The 26,925-nt window shown below is 45.5% G+C and overlaps 2 protein-coding genes across 11 annotated transcripts in view; one reads left to right on the top strand and one right to left on the bottom strand.

Moving 5' to 3' along the window:
* Window positions 1-9,037, bottom strand: part of SLC5A9 (solute carrier family 5 member 9) — a 30,110-nt gene extending 21,073 nt beyond the window's left edge. For 4 of the 10 annotated variants that reach the window (XR_015158786.1, XM_086387219.1, XM_086387252.1 and 1 more), the window contains exons 1-2: window positions 8,708-8,819; window positions 571-789 (exon numbers count right to left, since the gene is read on the bottom strand). Coding sequence is in view for 7 of the 10 variants with exons in the window: in XM_086387219.1 (XP_086243345.1) it covers window positions 571-732 (162 nt within the window). In the remaining 3 variants the exon portion in view is untranslated. Of the gene's footprint in view, window positions 1-570; window positions 790-8,436; window positions 8,587-8,707 lie in introns of all 10 variants that reach the window. The other 6 variants (XM_086387220.1, XM_086387227.1, XM_086387271.1 and 3 more) reach the window with 6 other exon arrangements.
* LOC147375306 (selection and upkeep of intraepithelial T-cells protein 7-like) overlaps window positions 6,496-26,925 on the top strand; it is a 48,976-nt gene continuing 28,546 nt past the window's right edge. Inside the window, exons 1-5 of the mRNA XM_086394044.1 lie at window positions 6,496-6,606; window positions 7,548-7,683; window positions 9,044-9,245; window positions 24,104-24,184; window positions 26,536-26,644. Coding sequence (XP_086250170.1) covers window positions 6,496-6,606; window positions 7,548-7,683; window positions 9,044-9,245; window positions 24,104-24,184; window positions 26,536-26,644 — 639 coding nt within the window. The remainder of the gene's footprint in view (window positions 6,607-7,547; window positions 7,684-9,043; window positions 9,246-24,103; window positions 24,185-26,535; window positions 26,645-26,925) is intronic.

The raw sequence follows: 26,925 nt of genomic DNA, 5'->3' as shown, positions 1-26,925 counted from the left end.
GGCATCTAAACTCGGGGCTCCATGGCCTCCAACCCTGGCCCCCATACATCACACTGAGGCTCCAGTACACGTTGGAGACCAGAACCCATTGGGAGCCACCTGGCTCCCTTCCCATGAGCACACTTGCCTCAGCTCCTTTAGAAAGCTCAGCTCCATGCCAAGATGCTGCACAGTGGAGGGTGTGGTAGGGTCAGGAGTCAAGCACTCACAGAGTTGGGGATCTGGCATGAGGAAGATGGCAGGAATGGGACTCAGGAGGCCAAGGGTACATGGGGTCAAAGGCATCAGATGCACAGAGACAGGGAGTCCAGAGATTGGGGTTCAGGCCTGGCCTGCCTCGGGCTCACTGTGTGAGCTCAGACAAGTCACAGCCCTCTCTGCGCCTCAGTTGCCCATCTCTAAATGGAGGGCTTGAGAGGGTGATCCCCCTTTAAAGTCCTTCTACAGTAGTCCCTGTGCTTCCCAGACATGCCTGCCTTCTGCCCACCCCTGCCCCCAGCTCTACGATCGGCTGCAGATGAGAGCCTGTCTCTGCCTCCCCTGCCAGCCTCCAGCCTCCAGGCTACTCACCCAGACCCCTACTCCGATGACGAAGACAAAGTAGACGACCAGGACGGCGATATCGTAGGCATGCAGGCTGCCTCTGGGACCCGGCGCTGAGCGTGGAACTGTCGCAGTGCTGACCCCACTTCCCAAAGCGCCAGGCCCCATTGCTGCCAGCTCCGTGCTCATCTGCTAGTCAGTCACAACCAGACTGGACTTTGAGGTGCTCCTGGCTTCATTCCTTTCCTGTAATGATTAAACAGGCCCGAGTGCCATTGGCCGCTGAGCCATCCCTGAGCCCCACTGGCACATGAAGTCCTGATACTCCCGCCCCTTTCCCCTAACTGCCAGCCCCAAGCCTCTCCCTTTCCCTGCAAACACACACACACACAAACGTGCACACGCACGCACACACACGCACCTGGACACACACACTCCCACCCCTGAGAGGAGCAGGAGTAGGAGGAAGAACAGGAGGCAAAGAGCAGGGTGCTGGCGACCTGGACTGGGCAGGGGGTGGAAGGGAGACTTCAGAATCAAGATGCTCAAGGTCATGCTTATGTGGAGAGGGAACTGAGGCCCAGGAAGGGAAAGGGACCCCGGAAGTAAAGGTGAAGCTGGGCCTGGAGTTGGGGTGTCTTAATGTCAGATCCATGCACAGGGAGAAGGGGGGTCCGCTGTGACCCTTGCAAAGGGTCCACCATGTCACGTGCTCCTACCTCCAACATACCCAGGTGTCATTTTCCTTTTTTCAGGATGTGAGAAACAGGCCTGGGCAGAGACGTGGTTTCCTCCAAGCTACAGAGCACGGCTACAATTCACACCTGCTGCATCTGCACCCCTGCCCTGTGCCGTGACAAAGGGGTGCTCCTGGAAAGGACAGAGGGCCCCCCAGGTCCAGGCAGAGATGCAGATGCCCTGAGACATGGAGTCAGGAGACGGAGGTTCAGGCCGGGCCTGAGACCTGCACAGCCTGCTTTTAAGTTCCCACTGCACGTCTCCAGCAGCAGGCTGACCGTGGGCAGGTTTCTCAGTGACTCTAAGCCTGTGTCCTCCTCAGTGAAGCCTCACATTGCAACTGAGTTTGGGATGCACTCCTGAGGGCCTCTGCAAACCCTGATGGATTGCCCGCTTTTGGGCGGGGTGGGGGCCACACCAAGAAACAAACACGAGCCACCAAGGGGCCCAGGCACCAGGCACACAGATGTGCCCGTACTGCTCCTGAATGTTGCTGAATTTGGGACGTTTCAGTCTTGGGAGCATCTGCTCTGCATTCAGCTGCACACTCAGGGGCCAGGGGTCCAGGCCGGGGGAGCAGGGGGCCCTGTTCACTGCCATCCACACCCAACCCAGCACCCTATGAGGATTCTAGGCCTGGGTGTAGAGGGCCAGGCCCTCTTCCCACCCCTTTTGGAGAGAGGGAAGTGAAACGTAGCTCCTGGGACACCCCTCCTCCTAGCTCCTTGGGCCTCTGGCTCAGAACATCAGGCATAGGCCATGCTGAGCTCAGGGACAGGGCCACTGCACTGGGAGAGAGGCTGGAGTAGACTCAGCTTGGGGGCAGCTCAGGGGTCCAGCGAACTCCCTGCTCATATTTAAAAATGAAGCAGAGTTCTCTGGGCCCCATGTTGTCTGGGGGTGAGCTGTGTAGAGGCTACGAGGCTAGCCACATGGTTGAATGTTAATCAGGGAGAGAGGGAGATGTCTGAGCTCAGGCTCCTCAACCACAGTGAGGAATCCAGACCGATCACTCGAGAGAAGAGAAGAGGAGTATAGTGGGGAGATGACCTGGGTGTGCACTTTCTCCTATGCCCACCACCCAAGGGACCCATCCTGGCCCTCTGGGTTCTGCTGCTCATGCACTGGCCCCCCAGCCACCCTTCACAGATGCCAAGGCTGAGCTGCAACCCATTGGACATTTTTGTTGTTCAGTCGCCAGATTGTGTCCGACTCTTGCAACCCCATGGACTACAGCATGCCAGGCTTCCCTGCCCTTCAGTATCTCCCGGAGTCCCTAACCCCAAACAAATTGGTTTGGGCTGACTTCAGCCACTCCTGTGAACTATCTGTTAGGTCATCAGGCAACTTGGAGATTCAGAGCCTAGAGAGTGTGGAGGGTGGGCAAAAGGGGCTGTGTGGGGGGGCGCAAAAGACTATGAAACCACCAGAATATCTATCATAAAGCCTCTGCTCAAACCTCAAGCCTTTGCCGTATCACTGAGCCCTAAGGCCCCAACTCGGGCCTGGCAGTTGTGCTTTGGCATTTATGTTCCCGCTCACAGCCTGTTGGAAACAATTTAGCAGGAGAGAAGCTACCCGAGGCAGGCAGGGCTGCACAGGAATAGCTGGGAGAATTGCTACTCATGGCCAGACAGTGCACTAGTCATCATTAAAACCAGGCAAAGCAGAAAGGATGCCACAAAGTGCAGGCCAAACTGGGGCAAACAGACCTAGAAAATAGGGCAAATCAACCCCCAACCAAGGCACTATTGGATGGCAGCTGAGGATTCAAACGCCTGTTGATGACCTGTCCTTCACTATCTCTTAGAATTAGCTCAGATTCATGTCCATTGAGTCAGTGATGCTATCTAACAATCTCATCCTCTGCCACTCCTTTCTCCTTTTGCCTTCAATCTTTCTCAGCTTCAGGGTCTTTTCTAATGAGTTGTCTCTTCACACCAGGTGGCCAAAAGATTGGAGCTTCAGCATCAGTCCTTCCAATGAATATTCAGGACTGATTTCCTTTAGGATTGACTAATTTGATCTCCTTACAGTCCAAGGGACTCTCAAGAGTCTTCTCTAATACTGCAATTCAAAAGCATCAGTTCTTAAGCACTAAGCCTTCTTTATGGTCCACCTCTCATCCATACATGACTACCAGAGAAGCCATGGTTTTGACTATATGGACCTTTATTGGCAAAGTGATGTCTCTGTTTTTTAATATGCTGTCTAGGTTTGTCACAGCTTTTCTTCCAAGGAGCAAGCGTCTTTTAATTTCATGGCTGCAGTCACCATCTGCAGTGATTTTGGAGCCCAAGAAATTAAAATCTGTCACTGTTTCTGTGTTTCTCCCTCCTACTTGCCATGAAATGATGGGACTAGGTGCCATAATCTTGATTTTTTGAATGTTGAGTTTTAAGCCAGCTTTTTCACACTTCTCTCTCATCCTCATCAAAAGAGTCTTTAGTTTCCCTTCACTTTCTGCCATTAGAGTGGTGTCATCTGGATATCAGAGGTTGTTGCTATTTCTCTTGACAGTCTTGATTCCAGTTTGTGATTCACCAACCTGGCATTTCACATGATATACTCTGCACATAAGTTATAAATAACTAGGATGACTATATACAGTCTTGTCGTACTCCTTTCCCAATTTGGAACCTGTCAGTTGCTCCACATCTGGTTCTAACTGTTGCTTCCTGGCCTGCAAACAGGTTCCTCAGGAGGCAGGTAAGGTGGTCTGGTATTCCCATGAGGAGACTTTACAAATAGCTGAGAAAAGAAGTGGAAGGCAAGCGAGAAAGGGAAAGATACACCCAACTTAATGCTGAATTACTGAGAACAGCAAGGAGAGATAAGAAGGCCTTCTTCAAAGAACAATGCAAAGAAATAGAGGAAAATAATAAGTAGGAAAAACTATAGAGATCTCGTTGAGAAAACTGGAGATATCAAGGAAACATTTCATGCAAGAATGGTCACGATAAAGGCCAGAAACAGTAAGGACCTAACAGACTCAGAAGAGATTAAGAAGAGGTGGCAAACATACACAGAAGAACTATACAAAAAAGGTTTTAATGACCTGGATAACCATGATGCTGCGGTCACTCACAGAGCCAGACGTCTGGAGTACAAAGTCAAGTGGGGCTTAGGAAGCATTACTACCAACAAAGCTAACAGAAGCGATGGAATTCCAGCTAAGTTAATTAAAATCCTGGAAGATGATGCTGTTAAAGTGTTGCACTCAATATGTCAGCAGATTTGTAAAACTCAACACTGGCCACAGGCCTGGAAAAGGTCAGTTTTCGTTCCAATCTCAAAGAATGGCAATACTAAAGAATATTCAGACTTTCATACAATTATACTCATTTCACATGCCAGTAAGGTCATGCTCAAAATCCTCCAAGATAGGCTTCACAGTATGTGAACCAAGAACTTCCAGATGTACATGCTGGGTTTAGCAAAGGCAGAGGAACCAGAGATGAAGCTGCCAAGGTCTGTTGGATCATAGAAAAAGCAAGGAAATTCCAGAAAAACATCTACTTCTGCTTCATTGGCTACACTAAAGCCTTATGGATCACAAAAAGGCTCTGTAAGGAGAATATAAAGTATTTTGTGAATATTTCTCTGGGTGTATCTTTGCTATATTTTCCCAAAAGAAAGGGAGAAAGGTGTTGGGGGCTGCTTCCCCATTGCCCCAAGATTTTGAGTAAAGGGGCTTTGGCAGGGAAACTAGGAGAGCTTGGTGCATGTCCCTGCAGCTGGGGTCACTGTAGTCTGCCTCAGCCTGACACATGTAGAAGGCAGAAGCTGTGGCTGCCCAGCTGCTTCCACATGGGGTGGGCAGGAGTTATCAGTGTGGGATTGACCTGTACCCTGGGGCTGGGCAAAGAGTGCATGTTTTCCTCCTGTGTATGTGTGTGTACTAGGTATGGATCACATGCATGAAAAAGACAGCATGGGGACCCTCTGAGACCCTGTCCAATGGACCACCTGGAAAGGGCCTGGGGCTTAAGCTGGAAGAGTTGGGCAGTGAAGCTCCGGATTCCTGGAAGCCATGGAAGAATGGATTAGGGATGTGGGCAGGGAGCCCTGGGGAGGCTCTTCCAACTGAGCAAACCCCAGTGGACCATGGGAGCACCCACAAGGAAGAGTCAGACTAAAACTTGTTAGGTCATGAGCTGAGCCACAGCCTTTAAGTCAAAACCTTCCTGCCCTGATTTCTCCTCTTTGGCACTGCAGGTCCTGGGGAGCAGCAGGATGAGGGGAGTGAGAAAAAAGCAAGTCAGCAGTGGTCTGTCTTCTCAAGGCAGGCCAGCCTGCAGCCAGCTCAACTGAGGGCAGGAACTGCGGGGAGAAGCCTTAATTTCAACTGAAGAAAGGAGTGTGGAATAGGATACGGTGCTGGGCGTTATCATTTCTGAATCATATCTGTGCTGTCAGAGTTAGTGACAGTGGGGTGTTGTCATGGTTTAAATGTAACCAGGACACTCACAGAACAGCCTGTGTTTTGGGGGTGAAGGGGGAACTATTTCCGCTGAACAGGCTGCTCACATGAGTTGCTTGAGACACTTGCTTTCCGATTCTCACTCCCTGCATCCTATTTAGCCCGTGTGGTGCTGTTGTTTAGTCGCTAAGGCATATCCCACTCTTTTGCAACCCCATGAACTGTAGCCCACTAGGCTTATCTGTCTGTGGGACTTTCCAGGCAAGAATACTGGAACAGGCTGCCAGTTCCTTCTCCAGGGGATCTTCCTGGCCCAGGGATCAAACCTGGGTCTCCTGCACTGGCAGGTGGATTCTTTACCCCTGAGTCACAAGGGAAGCCCCATGCGTAGCTCACAGTAAATGGAAGATCAGTCCCCTTACTGCTGCCACCTGCAGCCTGGGTCTCCCTTAGCCTCCAGGATGTGCCCTCATGGAAGATTCTGGAGCCCAAAGTTCTGCTTGGACTCTGGGCCAGCTATTCCTACTAGCCTCATGAACTTGTTCTCTGAGGTCACTACCCAAAATTTCAATCCAATGGGACAGCTCACTTCTCCTGTCTCCCTATCCCCATGTGCTTGGGTTTGCCCAGCTCCTTCCCAACCTTCTGCTCCTCTGCTCACCTCCAGCATCCACAGGGCCCATGGTGAGCAAACATACTGCTATCCTCAAGCTCGTCACTGCTGACCCACCATCCTCTGTCACAGTGACCAGTTTGTCCCACGGCACCTTCATCCTTGGTCACCTGCTCACATGGACGCTCTTCCTTCTCCCGAGCCCCTGGAGCTGGGGTCAGAACTCAGCGTGTACTTCCTCATTCCTGCACTGCCCAGGTGCCACCCCCAACAGGGCCGTGCCAACCAGGTCTCAGTCTGTTCTGTGTCCTTCCTCATCATCATTTCTTGGAAGTCCTCTCTGACTCCCAGTCTGGGGAACGTCCACAGTCCCAGCCTGCAGCCCTGTTTATCTCCCTGAAGGTACTTGTCAATTTAGAGCATGTCTCTCTTAGCTCTCTGTGTATCTCATTCACATTTGTGTCCCAGTGATGGGCAAGATCAATGCACCGAGAGTGGAAACTGTGTCTAACACATGGTGTTGGAGCAAGGAGGTGGGCCGGGAGCAGGGGCAGCGGAAGGGCCTCCAGGCAGAGGGACCAGCAGGCACTGAAGAGTGAATAGCAGTGATGCTCTCAGGGGAGGGCTTGCAATGTGCCTGGCTCAGGGTCTGCAGGGAGACTGGGGGATGCCAGAGGAGACGTGGTGTTGAGACTGGCAGTTTAGAGAACCCCCCTGGGGCCAGCATGGGGGTGGATGGGGCTGAGGAAGCTGGCACAGAGGTTCAGGCAGAGAAGGGCACCTAGTTGAAAGGATGGAGAGCGCAGGGTTTTGGCTGTTCTTACTGAGCTGGAAACATGCAGACCTTTGTGGCTTCCTCTCTCCTGGGGTCCCTGCCCCACCTGTGAGGCCAAGGTCCAAAATCCTCCATGTTAGGGTCCCCAGCCCTTGGCAGACATTCCACTCAGCTCCCAGCACCTGCAAATACTTATCCCTGACATGGAGCTCTGGGTAATAAGCAGCCCTGGGTTTGTTCAAATCCTAAAGGGACTGACTAACCAGCGACGCCTTTGACTGACGGAGTGAAGCTCTAAAGGTGAGATCCTGAGCTTGAGAATGAAATGCTGATGCAGAGGGGGCTCTCAGGGCCCAGAGACCAGTCCGCACTGTGGAAGCTGAGTTTTCCATGTGGAAGGAAACCCCCTTTCATGCTGCTGCCTGGACGTTCCTGTCTTTTTGGGGTGCTCCCAGGCCCAGGAAGAAACCAGGGCACATGATGTTATTCTTTTGGCTGGCACCACCCCGGCTGCTTGCAAGTTCTTCCTGAAAAACCACTCTCAGCAGCCAACCTTCCTGCTGAGAACGTCCTCTTCCAGAACAACAGGAGGTAAGGACTAATATCTACCAGCATGTGGCAGATTTGTGTGGCTCACAACCCCAGTACAATCACAATTTTGTATTAACTGAATGAGCTGGTTTTCTCATCACTGTTTTACAGGTGAGAGGCTGAGGTTCACTGGTGACGGCCTGTAACTGTGGCTTGTTTGGGTTCTGAATTCAGGCCTGACTGACTCTAAAAGCTGGGCTGCCTCACACAACCCTTTCTGTCCTAGTCCTATGTCTACAGGGAGAGAGATGAGGTTTATCCCTTCTCAGGGTGGGTAGGAAACTGCTTCATTTTTTCCCTTCCTGTAGGGGCTCTGAGAGAGGACAGGAGCCCCCCTGGGTCTGGGTCCTGATTCCAGAGACCTGTCAGCCCCCTTCCTGCCACCCTCGCCCCCAGCCACCCTTCTTCCCCTGGCCACCTCTGCCCCCTTCCTGCCAGTGTCCTAGCCCTCAGCCCACGTGGTCTGGTGATGCTATTGTTTTTTCACATGCTCCTCTAAATTCAAATTCAATTGCAATTCCATTTAACTGATCCCAGTCACTCACTGAGCACATTCTGGGCCACGCCCTCTGTCAGGGTTGTCCCATCACACAACTCCAGGGGGCACCATTCCCAAGAACGCAATATCAGTGGTACCTGGGGCAGTGGCTGTGCTCTGTATTGGGCAGAGAGAGGAGAGCAGGCCTGATCCTGGAGGAGGGGCTGTGATGGAGGAGAAAATTACGCCATCTGTGCAGCAGGGGAGGCACTAACCTCTTCACGGGGCCTCCCGCTCCAGCCACCAAAGGGCCAAGTCACTGGACTGTGCCCAGGTCCAGATCACACCTGCTCCCAGGTCCCAGGTAGGATGGGGGCTCATGTGGACAGACCGGAGACTTAATTCCAAGAAGAAAGGATTGCCATCTGTATATGGGGGTAAGATTGAGAAAGATGATAACAGAGACCCAGGGATGAAGAAAGGAGAGGAAAGAAAAAGAAGAAAGTAAAAACACTCATCACTAAATGATCCCTGTCAGACCCCTACCTGCACAGCGCAGCCTGGAACCTCCAGAGCTCAGTATCTCGGCCTCAGCTCTGCGCAGAAGCTGCCAAGTCTGATGTGACTCTGACCTGGCTTCTGACAACTCAAGTCTAGGACGTAGAGCAGCCTGGCTCCTCCCCGTGGTGATGAAATCTCACTCCAGCCCACTGGCCCCAGGGTTCTGAGGGACAGTGCCTGTCCTTACTTCCTGATGATGAACTTGAGAAAGAGATCTTGTCCTGGACTTGGGGCTCTCCCTGCCCCCAGGGTCAGATCTGAAGCCTACAGCTCAGAGTCAGCTGCTGTGGCTGCCGTTGTCCCCACATGCCTGGTAAACAGGTTTCTTAAGAGGAGAGGTGGGGCCGACACTTGGCAACTGGGGCTTTGTCTGGAGCGTGGAAGAAGGGCTTGGCGTGGGGCCACAGCCCATGCACAGGCGCCACAGCCCATGCACAGGCGTGACCAGCGCATGCTTGTGTTCCCTGAGCTCCCAGGGGGAGTCCCGCATTCCTGAAGTAGCGGAGCCAAGATTGGAGTCAGAGTATGAGTCCCAGTTCTGCTGCTCACTAGCTTACCTATGACAGAAGAATCATTTAACCCACCAAGGCCAAGATTTTGCATCTGCAAAGTGAGGCAATAATATGTACCTCTTAAAAAGTTAGGATTATTATGTGAGATAATGCGTATGCAATTAGATGTTGAAATGGGATAGTTTCTGTCTCAGTTTTGGCTGAGGTCCAATGGATGAGGACAATATAATAGGGGCCGAGTATCCTCCCTGGAATTCTAAAAGTGAGTCAGGACACCCGGGGAGTCATGCCATGGAGACCATGGCAACAGCTAAGCTCAGGGCACCTGCTGCCCTAGCCACAGCCACTCCCTTGGCACTGAACACTCACCCTGAGGTCTCACTTGCCCTGGCGCTCTTGGCCCGTGACTGAGCCCAGATGACTGGCCTTTTACTGCAGGAGGTGTGGCTCAAATAATGACATTTTTGGCTGGAGGACACTCCATGGGCCAGCTGAAATTTTGTTTGAACTGAGCTAGAATCCCATGGCAATTGCTTTGCAAAAAGTTGTTAGAGTGACCTGGTGACCGTTCCTGCTTCCCTTTGGCAAGGGGTGGAGGCAGCTTCTTTCACCCCCTAGTGAAAATGAGAGAGAAGAGTTTCAGAGGGTCTGTGCAGAACTGTATGTGTGTCCAAGGTGGTCTAGGCTCAGGGCATCGAGAAAGGAGGAGAGACACCAGCAGGATAGGCCAGGGTCTGGAGCGCTAAAGCTGGACAGCTCCCACTGTCAGGAGACTGCAGAGGATTCCTGCTTGGGCACACGGGACTAGGGTGGGTGGTCAAGGCCCTGGCTGCATAGCTCTTGCCCTTCCTGCTCCTCCAGGAGGTCCGCTGACTGACAGATCATTCCCTTCCTCCCCTCCTCTCCTCAGACTGCTCTTTACTGCCTTTCTAGTGGCCAGGTTGGGGGGTCATGCACTCCCCATCAGAGCACTGCCCACTCTGGGCTTTTCCTTTCTATGTCCCCAGCTAGGGTGACAACAGCTCTGATGGGCCGCTGTGAGCTCAGACCCTGAACAGCCTGGGGGCTCCCCAAGGACTCAGTGAAAGGACCACAAGCAAGTTAGAGTCCTTGCTCAGAGAATTCCAGTCACTGTCCAAGGTCAGGAGGCAAGCGAGTGGTGGAGCAAGGCTTGAGCACAGTATCCCAACATCTAAGCTGGACTTCCTCCTGCACTGGACTCTGAGAGACTCGCCAGCCCATTCCCACTGCTCCAGTCCCCAGCTAGGCCCCACGCCTGCCAGACTGGACCAGGCCCCTCACCTGGAGTTTATTCTGCAGCTAGAAGCCTGATCGCCTGTGAGGAGCTGTCAGCGTTACGTGCCAACAACTGGAAAGAAGGAGTCTCACCGAGGGAGAGATTTGCCCCTTGTAAGGCATCACCAACTCAATGGACGTGAATCTGAGCAAACATCAGGAGACAGTTAAATGACGGGGAAGCCTGTCATGCTGTAGGCCATGGGGTTGCAAGGAGTCGGATACAACTCAGCGACTGAACAACAACAAGAAGGCGTGTGATGCTTGCTCTGTTAGACTCCGTAGTGTGAAGCTTAGACTCTGACACTCTGGTTGGTCTGCAGCATTTACCCCTCCTCTCCTTTCCCTGTGGAACTTTTCTCTGGAAGTTTACCCGCTTCGGTAGGGCTCCTGGCTCCCCCGTGCTGATGCTGGCAAATGTGATGCAGGAAAAAATTGCCTTTGTATCATGCAGCAAATGGAGGTGTAACATATCTCAGTGGTCTCACCAAGCCTGTTAGGTTTCAGGAAAGCCATCTGTCCTAGGAGGGCTTTCTAAGCAGTCACTGACCCCAATCAGGCATTGATCAATAAGTGATCAATCAGTCAGTCATCAATTAGTTTTAAATTATCATTATTCACCAAGTTTCTACTGTGTATCCAACCCTGTGCTTGGCCTGTGATTGGCAGAAATAAAGCAGATCTTAGATGCTTTCCTTTAAGGAAATTCAACTGAAGAGCTCGGACGTGGGGACAGAGAATAAGGATGAGGGATTTGAAGTAAGACAGGGGTAGGTCTTAATGACAGCACTTCAGGTTACTAACTGTGTAACTGTGGACAAGTGAATTCACTTCTTTTAGGCTCAGTGTTCAGGATCCCTGGCTTGCTTGTGAATACTAAAGAGAGAATAGAAAACACTGCTCAGTTCTGCATCCATGGGAAATGCTGTTGGTGGTGTCAAATGCAGGATGAATTCACACAACTATAACTATTTAAACTGAGATAGGGATTTAGAGAAGGGAGATAGTCACGTGTGAATTATAAGATCTAGGCTTTTAAAGCGGGTAATTCTGACTGGGATGAGTCTGGGCCTGGGCCCCTGAAACAGTTTTCAGAATGTGAAGTTCAACAGATGACCACAGGGAGGAGACATAGGACAAATTTTAGCATCTTCCATTCCACCATCCTGGGCAGAAAAACCAATGCTGTTGTTCAGTCGCTCAGCTCAGCCCTGTCTGACTCTTTGCCACCCCATTGACTGCAGCACATAAGGCCTGCCCATCCTTCACCATCTCCTAGAACCTGCTCAAACTCATATCCATTGAGTCAGTGATGCCATTCAACCATCTCATCCTCTGTCGTCTCCTTCTTCAATCTTGCCCAGCATCAGGGTCTTTTTCAATGAGTCAGCTGTTTGCATCTGGTGGCCAAAATGTTGGAGCTTCAGCTTCAGCACCAGTCCTTCCAATGAATATTCAGAGTTGATTTCCTTTACAATTGACTGGTTTGATCTCCTTGCAGTCCAAGGGACTCTTAAGAGTCTTCTCCAACACCACAGTTCAAAAGCATCAGTTCTTTGGCACTCAGCTTTCTTCATGGTCCAACTCTCACATCCATACATGACTACTGGAAAAACCATAGCTTTGACTAGACGGACCTTTGTTGGCAAAGTAATGTCTCTGCTTTTTAATATGCTGTCTAGGTTGGTCATAGCTTTTCCTCCCAGGAGCCAGCATCTTTTAATTTCATGGCTGTAGTCACTATCTGCGGTGATTCTGGAGCCCAAGAAAATAAAATCTGTCACTGTTTTAATTGTTTTCCCATTTGGCACAAAGTGATGGGACCAGATGCTATGATCTTAGTTTTTTGAATGTTGAGTTTTAAGCCAGCTTTTTCATTCTCTCAAGAGGCTCTTTAGTTCTAATAGGTGAGAAACCAATAGGTGGGAATTCTTTCTTCACTCCCTCTCACACCCATGATCAAAGCTAAACTCCCACAGACAATATCTGTAGATAGATGAGGGAGTCATGGCATTTTTCAATTGCAGCAAGATGTCAAAAGTTCTCTGAGACATTCCCGGCACGTAGGAGTCAGTGTGTCAGAGAAGTATCTCAATCTTTCTCTGATTTTTTTACACTTTCTGATCAACTCTCTCAATATCTTTCTAAAATATGTAAATATCTAGAGTTTTCTGTATTTCTCTGAGACTTTTGGGACACCAACTATCTCCCTGAAATATTCTGAAACCCCTCAAAATGCTGACTTTCTATAAGTCTCTAAAATTAAAAATCTCTATGTTGTTGTTGTTGTTGTTTAGCTGTTAAGTCATGTCTAACTCTTTGGGACCCCATGAACTGCAGCATGCCGCTCTTCAGGAGTTGGTGATGGACAGGGAAGCCTGGCATGCTGCAGTCCATGGGGTTTCAAAGAGTCAGATGTGACTGAGTGACAACTGAACTGAAGTAGGTGATGCCATCCAACCATCTCATCCTCTGTCATCTCCTTCTCCTCCTGCCCTCAATCTTTCTCAGCATTAAGGTCTTTTCCAATAACTCATCTATTCTCATCAGGGGGGTCCTTTTCTGACCATCTCTACCCTTTATGGCAGCTGTCTATGACAGCTTGTTATCATTTCATAAATGGATATGGGACAAAAAACAGGTGCTATCTGGGACAAACTTTAGGAATTAGCACTTTCTAGTTCTGTGCTACAACTGTCTTGGTTTAGAAGAAGGTGGAAATCAGATCCCTTCCCACAGGGAAGTTTCAGTTAGAACTGGATCCAGAGAAAAGAGCCGGGAACTTGGAGTCCAACTCTTTGCGACCCCATGAATCGCAGTATGCCAGGCCTTCCTGTCCATCACCAACTCCCAGAGTTTACCCAAACTCATGTCCGTCAAGTCAGTGATGCCATCCAGCCATCTCATCCTGTCGTCCCCTTTTCCTCCTGCCCCCAGTCCCTCCCAGCATCAGGGTCTTTTCCAATGAGTCAACTCTTTACATGAGGTGGCCAAAGTATTGGAGTTTCAGATTCAGCATCAGTTCTTCCAATGAACACCCAGGACTGATCTCCTTTAGGATGGACTGGTTGGATCTCCTTGCAGTCCAAGGGACTCCCAAGAGTCTATTCCAACATCACAGTTCAAAAGCATCAATTCTTCGGCGCTCAGCTTCCTTCACAGTCCAACTCTCACATCCATACATGAGCACTGGAAAAACCATAGCCTTGACTAGACGGACCTTTGTTGGCAAAATAATGTCTCTGCTTTTCAATATGCTATCTAGGTTGGTCATAACTTTCCTTCCAAGGAGCAAGCGTCTTTTAATTTCCTGGTTGCAATCACCATCTGCAGTGATTTTGGAGCCCCCCAAAAATAAAGTTTGACACTGTTTCCACTGTTTCCCCATCTATTTCTCATGAAGTGATGGGACCAGATGCCATGATCTTCATTTTCTGAATGTTGAGCTTTAAGCCAACTTTTTCACTCTCCTCTTTCACCTTCATCAAGAGGCTTTTGAGTTCCTCTTCACTTTCTGACATAAGGGTGGTGTCATCTGCATATCTAAGGTTATTGATATTTCTCCTGGCAATCTCGATTCCAGCTTGTGCTTCTTCCAGTCCAGCCTTTCTTATGATGTACTCTGCATATAAGTTAAATAAGCAGAGTGACAATATACAACCTTAACGAACTCCTTTTCCTATTTGGAACCAGTCTGTTGTTCCATGTCCAGTTCTAACTGTTGCTTCCTGACCTGCATATAGGTTTCTCAAGAGCCAGGTCAGGTGGTCTGGTATTCCCATCTCTTTCAGAATTTTCCACAGTTTATTGTGATCCACACAGTCAAAGGCTTTGGCATAGTCAATAAAGCAGAAATAGATGTTTTTCTGGTACTCTCTTGCTTTTTCCATGATCCAGCAGATGTTGGCAATTTGATCTCTGGTTCTGAAGGAGGAAACAGACAGAGCTGGACTCCATCTTAGGCCAGGCTGTGAACATTAGGGTACACACATGGTCACCCTCCCAATGGACTCTGAACTTTGTGCCTGGTGTCTATAGAAATGGCATACCAATGGAAAACCAGACCCCCCGAAAAAAGAGCCTCAGGACTTGTACTTGGACTCTCCATTGCCTAAAAGAATATGCTAATTGTAACAGAACAAAGTGGTAAATTCTATTATGTTTATCGGGATATGACCACAGGCCTATTTATAAATATCCACTGTTTATCTGTTGTTTTTCTCTCATTCTTTACATTGATTGCTGAGGAAGGCTTTTTTATCTCTCCTTGCTATTCTTTGGAACTCTGCATTCAGATGCTTATATCTTTCCTTTTCTCCTTTGCTTTTCGCTTCTCTTCTTTTCACAGCTATTTGTAAGGCCTCCCCAGACAGCCATTTTGCTTTCTTGCATTTCTTTTCCATGCGGATGGTCTTGATCCCCGTCTCCCGTACAGTGTCACAAACCTCCGTCCATAGTTCATCAGGCACTCTGTCTATCAGATCTAGTCCCTTAAATCTATTTCTCACTTCCACTGTATAATCATAAATGATTTGATTTAGGTCATACCTGAATGGTCTAGTGGTTTTCCCTACTTGCTTCAATTTAAGTCTGAATTTGGCAATAAGGAGTTCATGATCTGAGCCACAGTCAGCTCCTGGTCTTGTTTTTGCTGACTGTATAGAGCTTCTCCATCTTTGGCTGCAAAGAATATAATCAATCTGATTTCGTTGTTGACCATCTGGTGATGTCCATGTGTAGAGTCTTCTCTTGAGTTGTTGGAAGAGGGTGTTTGCTATGACCAGTGCATTTTCTTGGCAAAACTCTATTAGCCTTTGCCCTGCTTCATTCCGTACTCCAAAGCCAAATTTGCCTATTACTCCAGGTGTTTCTTGACTTCCTACTTTTGCATTCTAGTCCCCTATAATGAAAAGGATATCGTTTTGGGGTGTTAGTTCTAAGTCTTGTAGGTCTTCATAGAACCATTCAACTTCAGCTTCTTCAGTGTTACTGGTTGGGGCATAGGCTTGGATTACTGTGATATTGAATGGTTTGCCTTGGAAACGAGCAGAGATCATTCTGTCATTTTTGAGATTGCATCCAAGTACTGCATTTCAGACTCTTTTGTTGACCATGATGGCCATTCCATTTCTTCTGAGGGATTCCTGCCAGCAGTAGTAGATATAGTGGTCATCTGAGTTAAATTTACCCATTCCAGTCCATTTTAGTTCACTGATTCCTAGAATGTCGACATTCACTCCTGCCATCTCCTGTTTGACCACTTCCAGTTTGCCTTGATTCATGGACCTGACATTCCAGGTTCCTATGCAATATTGCTCTTGCTTCTATCACCAGTCACATCCACAACTGGTTATTGTTTCTGCTTTGGCTCCATCCCTTCATTCTTTCTGGAGTTACTTCTCCACTGATCTCCAGTAGCATATTGGGCACTTATTGACCTGGGGATTTCCTCTTTCAGTATCCCATCATTTTTCCTTTTCATACTGTTCATGGGGTTCTCAAGGCAAGAATACTGAAGTGGTTTGCCATTCCCGTCTCCAGTGGACCACATGTGTTCTCAGCGGAGGTAAATTTAGCAGCTGTCTGACTCTATGTCATATGCCTAAATCCTAGAGTCATGAATCACCCACCCACTCATATATGCTAAGTGTATCTTATACCAATGATTTATTATTGCTTTTCTGGTAGTTAGATGGTAAAGAATCTGCCTGTAATGCAGACCTGGGTTTGATCCCTGGGTTGGGAAGATCCCCTGAAGAAGGGAATGGCAACCCACTCCAGTATTCTTGCCAGAGAATTCCATGGACTGAGGAGCCTGGCAGGCTACAGTCCATGGGGTTGCAAAGAGTCTGACATGACTGAGTGACTAAAATGTTGCAATGACATTTTATTTCACAATCTGCCTTAATCTTTGTATTATTTCTCAATTAGTTTAATTTGGAAAATACAATTATGGTGTTTATCAGTCATTCTAAAGGTGTGATCTGGATATCCATAGATAGTATTGCCACTACCTGGAACTTCTTGGACTCCACCTGACTATATCTACTGAATCAGAAACTCCACCTACTCTCTGGGTAGAACCCAGTGGTGCGTGTTTTAACAAGTTCTCTAAGTGATTCTCATGCATGCTGAAGTTTTGTAAGCACTCATGAAAATATACCAAAATGTTATCTAATCATATCCAACTCTTTTCGACCCCATGGATTGTAGCTCACCAGGCTCCTCTGTTCATGGAATTCTCCAGGCAAGAATATTGGAGTGGGTTGCCATTTCCTTCCCAGGGAATCTTCCTGACCCAGGAATCGAACCCAGGTCTCCTGCATTGCAGGCAGATTCTTTGCCACCTGAACCACCAGGGAAACACTTACTAAAATGTTACTCATACCATTTTAGGACTGGCTGCTTGCTGCTGGAAAATCAGTACCCAAGAGGCAGTTGATGGTAGAAAGGAAAGTTGCCTTTAGTCAGAATGCCAGCAAATTGGGGAGATGATGGACTCAATGTCCCCCAAAAAACTACTTCTGAAGATTCTGCTTTGTCATGAAAGTTCTTTAAAGGGAAAAAGGAAAGCAGTCCTCCTGTTGTTGTTCAGGCCCTCAGCCATGTCCAACTCTTTGCAACCCCATGAACTGCAGCACGCCAGGATTCCCAGTCCTTCACCATCTCCTGGAGTTTTCTCAAACTCATGTCCATTGAGTCGGTAAGAAGCCAATTCTGAGTCCATGTTGGAAGCTGTTTCTTTGATTTGCTTTTCGTTTTTTGTTATTACAATCATACATAATAACTTGCCTCAGAAGACCCTGCCCCTCTGCCTGATGGTAAACTAAAGTGCCTTGGTTCGGAAAGATAATCTGACCCTGCCCACCTGTGAATAGAAGAGATTAACACACCCCCTTCCAAAGGCTGGCCCTTCCCTGAGATGTTTTGCAAGACTGAGGACTCTTTTGACTTTAGTTCCTCACTCCCCCTCTCTCTCTATTCTGCCTTTTTACGTAAATTGTTCATTGCCTCTCTCTCTGACCCTCTAAAAGAACCTGGCATCCGGACTCTGACAAACTTTGTCTCCCATCTCCTAGGCCAGCCGACTTTCCAAATAGCCATATTCTTTGTCTCAGTATCTCGTCCCTCAGATTTATTGGCCTCTCATGTGGCTAGCAGAGCGAGCTCAAATTCAGTAACAGTCTCAGTTAATCACTGAGATAGGGGTCAACGTAGACTCCATCCCCCACTGTGTGCAGGCTTGTCAACTTCTTGTGATTTTTCTTTAGATTCTGTCTTGTTCACACGATTTGTTGCCAGAATTACTGAAGGGGATGCTAGAGAAAAGATCTAGTCATCTGTTAATTATTTATTCTTCATTTTCTGCTTTGATGTATGGAAAGAACCAATAGATTAGTCAAGGCATTCTGTGATCAAAATATTTGAAAGTTGCACTTAGGCTGGAGATGAGTAGAGCCAGAGGTGCCTGGTTTAAGGTTAGTGACAAGACAAAGGGTCCTTCTGTAAAGTTCCTGCAAAAAACTACATCCTGCCAAAAGCTGCTTACATTACTAGTAATTTTCTTTGAGAGATAGGGCTACAGATGTGCATGTGTTTCAGTATAAGATGATTTTAAAATAAATTACCTCATTTTTCAGATATTTTTGTGGGTTTCTTGGCTTATGTCCCATCAATAAATCTCAAAGGGTGGAGCAGCAATTTTTGATGTCATTTGATGGATTATCAGCATTCAAGTCATCAAAAGTAGGCAAGATTACAGATATTTGTAGTTTATGAGAGTAGATAAAATTTCCCACTTTAGAATCTTAATTTTTAGATAATTACATATTCCCAAGGAACGGCAAAGATAGAATCAAAAGCAATTGATTTCTGGATATTAACCATGTATCCTACAATCTTGCTATCACTGCTTATCAGTTCCAGGAGTTTTTTGTTTTGTTTCATGTTTTCAATTCCTTGGGATTTTCTTTATAGTGAATCTTTTCATGTATGAACAACTTACCATGTTTTACTATTGCTTTTGGCCAATATTCAAAAATAAAATTTTCTAAGATTTCCCCGGCTCAGTATTTTCCTCTTTATCCTTTGTCTTTCCCACTCATACCTCAGGAATGAGCTCTGTTAAATGTCAAGGAGATTCTAACATGTAGAGACAGGTAAACGTCCCCAGGGAAGGAAAAAATTAGGGGGAGTTAGAAAAATTCCCATTCTGGGTCAACTGATTATCAATTAATTTATCTTTCCCCACCCTTAACAATGAGGATAATCAATAGAATCATTCTCCTGTTTATAATCAAGGTTAATTTAACACTGCTGCTGCTAAGTTGCTTCAGTCGTGTCCAACTCTGTGAGACCCCATAGACGGCAGCCCACCAGGCTTCCCCGTCCCTGGGATTCTCCAGGCAAGAACACTGGAATGGGTTGCCATTTCCTTCTCCAATGCATGAAAGTGAAAAGTGAAAGTGAAGTCGCTCAGTCGTGTCCGACTCTTCGGGACCCCATGACTGCAGCCTACCAGGCTCCTGCGTCCATGGGATTTTCTAGGCAAGAGTACTGGAGTGGGGTGCCATCACCTTCTCCGATAATTTAACACTACAGTGCAACAAATAAATCGTGTGTGCAGTTCAAAGAATTTTGAAAAATGCATGCACTTGTTCATTGTGCCCTATAGCATATTTCCTTTATCCATACACCACATTGTATCTATTTGCCTTCTGATGGGCACTTGGACTATTTCTGGTTTTTGACAGGACTACAAGGGCTGTGCTTACCCAGCTTCAAGACTGAAGAAAGAGCCCAGAGTTGGCAACAGAGATATCAATGGTTTAATGAATGGGGGAGCTTACATGTCTGAAGGAAGGTCCTAGAGCCACACTCCACCATGTACTGTGGATGGCAAGGCAAGACGTGGAGACAGACTTCACTCCTGGTGGCAGGAGGAAAGTGACAATATTAGTCGCTCAGTTGTGCCTGACTCTTTGGGACCCCATGGACTGTAGCCCACCAGGCTCCTTTGTCCATGGAATTCTCCAGGCAACAGTACGGAAGTGGGTAGCCATTCCCTTCTCCAGGGGATCTTCCTAACCCAGGGATTGAAACTGGATCTCCTGCATGGCAAGCAGATTCTTTACCAGCTGAGCCACAAGGGAAGTCTGATGGCAGGGGAGGTTATCAGTATAGTGGCAATTGATATCTAGTGGGCTCATTGTTTACCAGGGAAAACAGCAAAGGGGCATGTCCCTAACCATCCTTTTGAGAAGCATAGTGGAGTGTTCTGATCTAAAGCTGGAACAATCATTACCTGGGACTTGGGGAAGAAAGAAGATCCGTCATGTAACTAAGGCATAGCTAAAGCAAACACTGGTGGAGCAGAGGAGAGATACAGAGAGCAAGAGAATGGCCATCTTGAGTGGCCTGACCATACAACCACTATGAACATTCTTATACAAAGAGATTTGTAGATGTGTTTTCATTGCTCTTGGATTAAGGCCTTGGGGTAGAAATTTTTGAGTTATTGGGCAGATATATACTTTACTGGAAACTGCCAGTCTTGGACACAACAGCAGTATATAGAAGTTCTAATTGTCACATCCTTGGCAGGGTGTTGTGTTGCCAGTGTTTTTATTTTAGCTATTTCAGTGACTCTGAGGTGAAATCTCAGTGTAGTTTACTTTGCAATTCCCTAACACCTAGTAATATTGCACACATTTTAGCGTGCTTATTGGCCATTCATATATCTTCTTTTCTGAAGTGTTTGTTTAAATCTTTTTCAATGGGGTTGTTTTAAAATTTTTTATTGAGTTGTAAAAGTTATTTATATATTCTGGATGCAAACCCTTTGTCAGATGTATACATTGCAAATATTTTCTTCTGATTGAAGTCTTTTCCGTTAGTTTCTTAATGGTATTGTTGATAAGAAGTTTTTAATTTTGATGAAATCCAGTTCATCAATTTTGTTTTTTTCTAGATTAGATTTAGATGCAGGTTAATGCAAACTCCAAGTAATCATGGCTTAAACAAGACGGCAATGTCTTTTTTCCTCTCTCTCACTAAGGCAGGAGGTCCATTCCACAGTCACCAGTTATCTCTTCAATTGTATTGTTTTTCCATGCAGTTACATAAAAGTACCTGAACCAAAGTAAAGAGAACACACCCTCTTTCTGTGGATATTTCTTCAGAGTAGGACCATCATTACCCTTATATTTAATTGTCTCATCTGCCTCCAGGACTACAAAGGATGCTGAATAATGTGGTTTATATTTCACTGGGCTACGTACTCACTTAAAAAAAAAAAAGTTCTAATGAGATAGAAGGACAAGATAACAAATACTGTAGGAAAAATGGTAGTCTCTGCCATAATCTGTTGATTGTTTCCTGTGAATTTTCTCATTTCATCTATTTTCCAATGTTAGTATACAATCATTGTTTCAGTCTTATTACCTTTATTTTTTCTTGACTTTGCAATTACATTGTGATTTCCATTCTTAATATTGTTTATTCATATTTACTTTTTCCCCATGATTAGTATTGTCAAAGATTCATCAGTTGTATCTCTCTGAAGAAGTAGCTTCTGGCTTAGTTTCTCTTCTCTACCAGAGTTTTAGAAATGGAGGGATATTGCTTGTTTCTTGGAAACTTTTATCAGCACTTTTAACTGTAAAAATATAATAAAAGATATCAAACTCAGGTCTCCAAATGACTAATGGAGAGAGAAACTGCTAATTTAGCAAGGTTATTTTTAGGATTTTAGCTTTGGGCTCAGCGATTTTCAGGAATTCTGTCATTTGGGTCAGGGAGAGGTAATTATATTAATTTCCATTTTTGATATATATTAATTAGTCTATCATATATATAATACACATATGTATGAATATCTGTCTATAAATATATATACTAGAGGAACTGAGTCAGGAGATTGTTGTGGGGACTGGTAAGTTCAAAATCTGTGAGGCAAACCAGCAGGCTGGAGATCTGAGGAAGAGTTGACATTGCTGTCTTGAGTCCAAAATCTGCAGGATAGTTCTGCAAACTGGAAATAGAAGCAAGGTTTCTACATTACAGCCATGAGCCAGATGTTTTCTTCTTTTTTCTTCTTTGGGAAATCTTAGTTTTAGTTCTTAAGGTCTTCAACTGATTGAATAAGGCCTACCCACACTGTGGAGGGTAGTCTGCTTTTCTTTAAGTTTACTGATTTAAATGTTAATCATATCTTAAAAATACTTTTACAGCAACATCTAAATTGGTTAGATCATCTGCTGCCTTTGCCAAAGAACCGGCAGGCCGATTCTTTACCACTGAACTACCTAGGACGCTCTCAAGGGATTACAGAGTTACTTAAATCCTTTTAGAGGATATGCGAACAAAATATTGAAGACTGCTAGGATGAAGTCCCAAACTCTCTCTCCAAGGGAGCCACCATGGTACCAAAAATATTCAGTGATATTTGTGAAAGATGGTCATACATTCTTTATGCAGGACCATCAAGTAGGATGGAATGGAATTTTACAGTGGGGGGAGAAAGATCGGGCTCAACTCCAAATTCAGCAGGGGCAAATGGGAATTTATTGCCAAGCAGCAGAGTGGAAGTCAGTGAACAAAAGCACTAAGAGGAAACATCAGGAGTAAGGGGAAATCTGACAAGGGATTTTTGCTGAATGAAGACAGGTCAAGGTGATCAGGCATGATATAGGTAATGGTGGAGGATGAGGAACCTGGTCAGACATTGAGGCTATTGGATAGTGAGAGGGGTGTGGGGATTCTGGTTAAACTGATTTAGCAAGGTTCCTGGTAAAATGAAATTTTATAAGGAAGTGCACAGATGGGCCTAGGAAAGCCTCATGACCCTGACTAATGTTAGATCAAGCAAAGAATCTTTGTCAGTATTGAGAGGCAACATTTCTGTCAATAGCTTAGGATAAAGAGCACTTGTACTTTAATCATGAACTCTTTTTCTTTTTTAAAAGAGCTTCATTGAAGTATAATTGACATACAAAGAACCGAACATATTTAATGAGTACAATTTGATGAGTTCAAACCCAAACACCTGTGATTCCATCACCACAATCAAGGTAACAGACATATCCAATACTTCCCAAAGTTTCCGTGTCCCTTTGTTTTATGTTTGATTTTGTGTGTGTGTGTTTGTGGTCAATTTAACACGAGGTCTATGCTTTCAAAAAAATTTGAAGAACACAATACTACATTGTGAACTAGGCACTATGCTGAAGATTTGGAAACAATCCAAGTATCCATCAATAGACAAAAGATGTAAGTGGTATATACATGGGTTTCCCAGATGACACATTGGTAAAGAATACATCTGCCAATACAGAAGCCCACCAAGCTCCTCTGCCCATGTGACTTCCCAGGCAAGAATACTGGAGTGGGGTTGCCACTTCCTTCTCCAGGGGAACTTCCCAACCCAGGGATTGAATACATGTCTCCCGAATTGGCAAGCAGATAATCTTACTGCTGATCTACCATTTCATAGAAGTGCCAAAAATAGACATCCTTACCTTGTTCCTGATATTAGAGGAAAGGTTTTCCGTCTTTTACCACTGAATATGAAACTCCAGTACTTTGGCCACCTCATGCGAAGAGTTGACTCATTGGAAAAGACTCTGATGCTGGGAGGGATTGGGGGCAGGAGGAGAAGGGGACGACAGAGGATGAGATGGCTGGATGGCATCACCGACTCAATGGAGGTGAGATTGAGTGAACTCCAGGAGTTGGTGATGGACAGGGAGGCCTGGCATGCTGGGATTCATGGAGTTGCAAAGAGTCGGACACGACTGAGCAACTGAATTGAACTGAACTGAATGATGTTCACTGTGGGTTTTCATATATTTTATGCTGAGACAGTTTTCTTCTATTTCTAGTTGTTTTTTGTATCATGTGAGGATTTTGAATTTTGTTGTATATTTCTTCTGCAGCAATTGAGATGATCATGTGGTTTTTCTCCTTTCATTTTGTTAATATGGTATATTATTTTGATCAATTTTTTTGTATTGAACCATCCTTTTAATCTAAGAATAAATCCTACTTGATCATGTTGTATAACCCTTTTAATATGCTACTGGCTTCTATTTACTAGTATTGTGTTGAGGATTTTTGAATCAGTTTTCACAGGGGATTTTGGTCTGCAATTTTCTTGTAGTGCCTTTGGTGATGGTATTAAGGCAATATTAATCATCCTTTGCCCAGTTTCGTGGAGTTTTACTTTATACATGTACTATTTAATAATCAGAAATGTTCAAGGTGCTTTAACTGAAGATTTCGGTAGCTCTTTTCCTTCATGGATCCCTTCTTCCTGGAATTCAGCCTTACTTTTTCCTTCTACCTTATCTTCCTGAAATCTATTAGATCTTCTCAACTTAGCCAGGCCTTTTGTTTCTTTTCTCTGTTCCTCTAACTGTAATCAGATCTTGCCTCCCAGAAGCCTAGATGATTTAGAACTTGCCTCATTGATTTTATTGTGTCTGTTTCCACAGTTTAAAAAAATCCATTTCTTAAAATTTATTTCGTGTGTTTTATTTATTTTTCTTGTTTAATCATTGTTTATTAATGTTAGGTCCTATCTTTGTTACTTCATCATAGCCGGAATCAGAAGTTCCACGCAATGTTTGGGTTTCTCAGGCCAAGTAAATAGCAGGTGAGGAAAGTTGCCACTATCTTGACAGGGGCAATTTATGCTTATCATCAGGAAGAGGCATACGAAGGCGGGAGGGAAGACTATGTTTGTTTACAGCATCAGTTAATCTCAGCTGGTCTGGATTGACTGAATGCTTATCTCTAGAGCTATTGACCCTTGGTAAATAATGTAAAATCTATCAACTAAAGATAAATGGTGTTCTGAAACCATGGGTCTGTAAGTTGTTACAAAGCCAGAAGCATCAGTCTGTCTTCATTGCTTAGGAATGATAATCTTATTTAAGATTAGCACCAGATTTTGGTGGGGGGAGGGAATAGGTAATGTCAGGGTTCAAAGCCTAAGTCTAGTCACATAGCTGGAATAGATTTATGTGAACAGTTCAATATGAGACCCCCCCATAGGTAGATTTGGGGCTTTCTAGCCCTGGAATGCTTCACCAAACACAGTGGTGATCCGAGATCTGGAGGCAATGCATATTCTGCGTGAGGCTACCCTACAGGTAGACCAAGAAGACCACTTCTGGGAATTCCAAACTCTTTTCAGTGCATGCCCTTCTGTTGTTACTGGATTATGTCCTTTGTAATAAAACCTTTTTAATAAACTAAGTCTTCTGAGTCATTTCAACAAACACTTAAGGTTCTTAGTATATAATTTACATAGTTTGGCAGCCAGATAATCCATTAGAGCTTCATTTGTTACTCCATTTCTCAATTAAAAAATTTTATTGAAATACCATTTATATATGATAAAATGCACCTTTTTAAAATATAGTGTGAGGCATTTTTAGAAATCTCTATCTTGTAGTCATGACCACATTCAAGGTATAGAACATTTCCATGACTTCCAAAAGTTCCTTCTTGCTGCTTGACACCCAACTTGTCAAATATTAATAGCAAATGGTAAAATGTAACATTCATCACTTGAGAAGGTTGTGGTAATAAAGGTCTTACATATCTCAGGGATCAGAAGCTCAGTCATCACATTAGTTGAGCTACATAGGCTCACAGAGATGCTGTGAGAGGAATAGCTGAAAGGTTGAGGAATCTAGAATAAGTAGCAGAAGAGGGAGATGGTGTTAGTTGTGGCCCTAAGATCAGCTGTAAGCTCACTCGGAAAAGACAGCATGGAGACTTCTAGATTAATTTACTATTGAATGCACATGGATCAAGCAGTGCATGGGGTGGTATATAGCAGATGCTCTGGTAGGCCCTCCAGATCTCCCTTCAAGACTGAGTCACCCATTCCCAAGATGCCAGTGATTACAATTTCTCTGCTAAGTGCCTTCATGGGAGTTGTCCTCAACCAAAGCAAACCAAAGCTTCCTTGTCACAGGTCATGCATCCTCTTCAGGTACAAGGAAAATCTGTACCAATGATTGTCCTTATAGTTGTACGCGGGTCTACAACTCCCAACCCCACCTCATGGTGGAGCAACCCTAATGGACCATCCCAGCTTCCTGTGGTACCAACCTTCATTGTTGCTTCATCACAGTTCAACAACTGTTCTTGCTAAATCCTACTTCACTCACTTGACTCTTGGTGTTGATCCCAAGTATATACTCCAATTAAACTTCCTATATCCAATTCCACATTTTAGAGACAGTTTCCCAGGATCCTCATCTAAGAGAAACTTTTATTATGTGTTTTCCACAAAGGGAAATCCCCTAATGTCTAACAAAAAGATAATTATACTTGCTAGTAATCAGATAAAGATGACTCAAATAAATTGAGCAATACCCATAATCATTGATCAGAAGTCTCAATATGTCAATTATCTTTAATCAAAATCCCAACAGTTTTTTAAACTGAAAATTATTAGGTAATCCTAAAGTTTATGTGGATGAAAGAATAGCAAATTTTGAATCCTTGTGAAACTTTCCTCTGGTCCAAAAACAGATTAGTCCAGTCTGTGTACACAGTGGGAAGGAATATTTACTGAACCTCCAAGTGTCAGAGATATAGAGGAAAAAGTCTAGATGGCCCTCATTTCCAAACCCTCCTTTTGGAGCTCAGCAGAAATGGCTCAAAAGGTCTGAGTTAGCTCAAGAAAGCAGGCTAAGACTAGTCAGGACTTCCCAGGTGGCGCTAGTGGTAAAAAAATAAAACCCACCTGCCCTTGCAGGACATATTCACAGACTTGTTACAGACTTGGGTTTGACCCCTGGGTCAGGAAGATTCCCTGGAGGAGGGCACAGCAACCCTCTTCAGTATTCTTGCCTGGAGAATGCCATGGACAGAGAAGCCTAGCAGACTACAGTCCATAACGTCACACAGAGTCGGACATGACTGAAGCAACTTAGCATGCATACGAGACTAAAGTCACATGAATGCTTCCTACTTCTCATGTCTTAGAAGTAGAGCATTACAGCAGAAGATCACAGGAGGAACTCTCTCCATGCTGCCTTCAGTTCAGCAGTGCCTGGCCTCGGAACAGCTTGCTATGAAAGAGGGAGAATTAGAGGTTAGTCCATGGTCCTGCACGTATCAGCTTGTAAGTTCTGTCCTCCATAAGCTCGTATAGCTGTACTTCGTGGCACTAGTGACCTCGGTTCATGTCCTTTTTAGAACGCTGTCATTAAAGTCCCCTATGGACCAGACAATTTCTAGCACAGACTGTCTAAGCTTTCTCTAGGCTCCTCTTACTTTAAAAATTCCATTGTTTCATTACTAAAAACAGCTTAGAAAATTATTTTCCCAGTGTTTGTCCTGTGCCCTTCTCTAAATTGAATGTAATATGGTTTT

This window comes from Bos grunniens, chromosome 3 (assembly GCF_055505025.1).
Source record: "Bos grunniens cultivar Pamir isolate PY7600 chromosome 3, Bosgru_T2T1.0, whole genome shotgun sequence".
NCBI lineage: Eukaryota > Metazoa > Chordata > Mammalia > Artiodactyla > Bovidae > Bos > Bos grunniens.
This window is presented reverse-complemented; position numbering and strand designations above follow the sequence as displayed.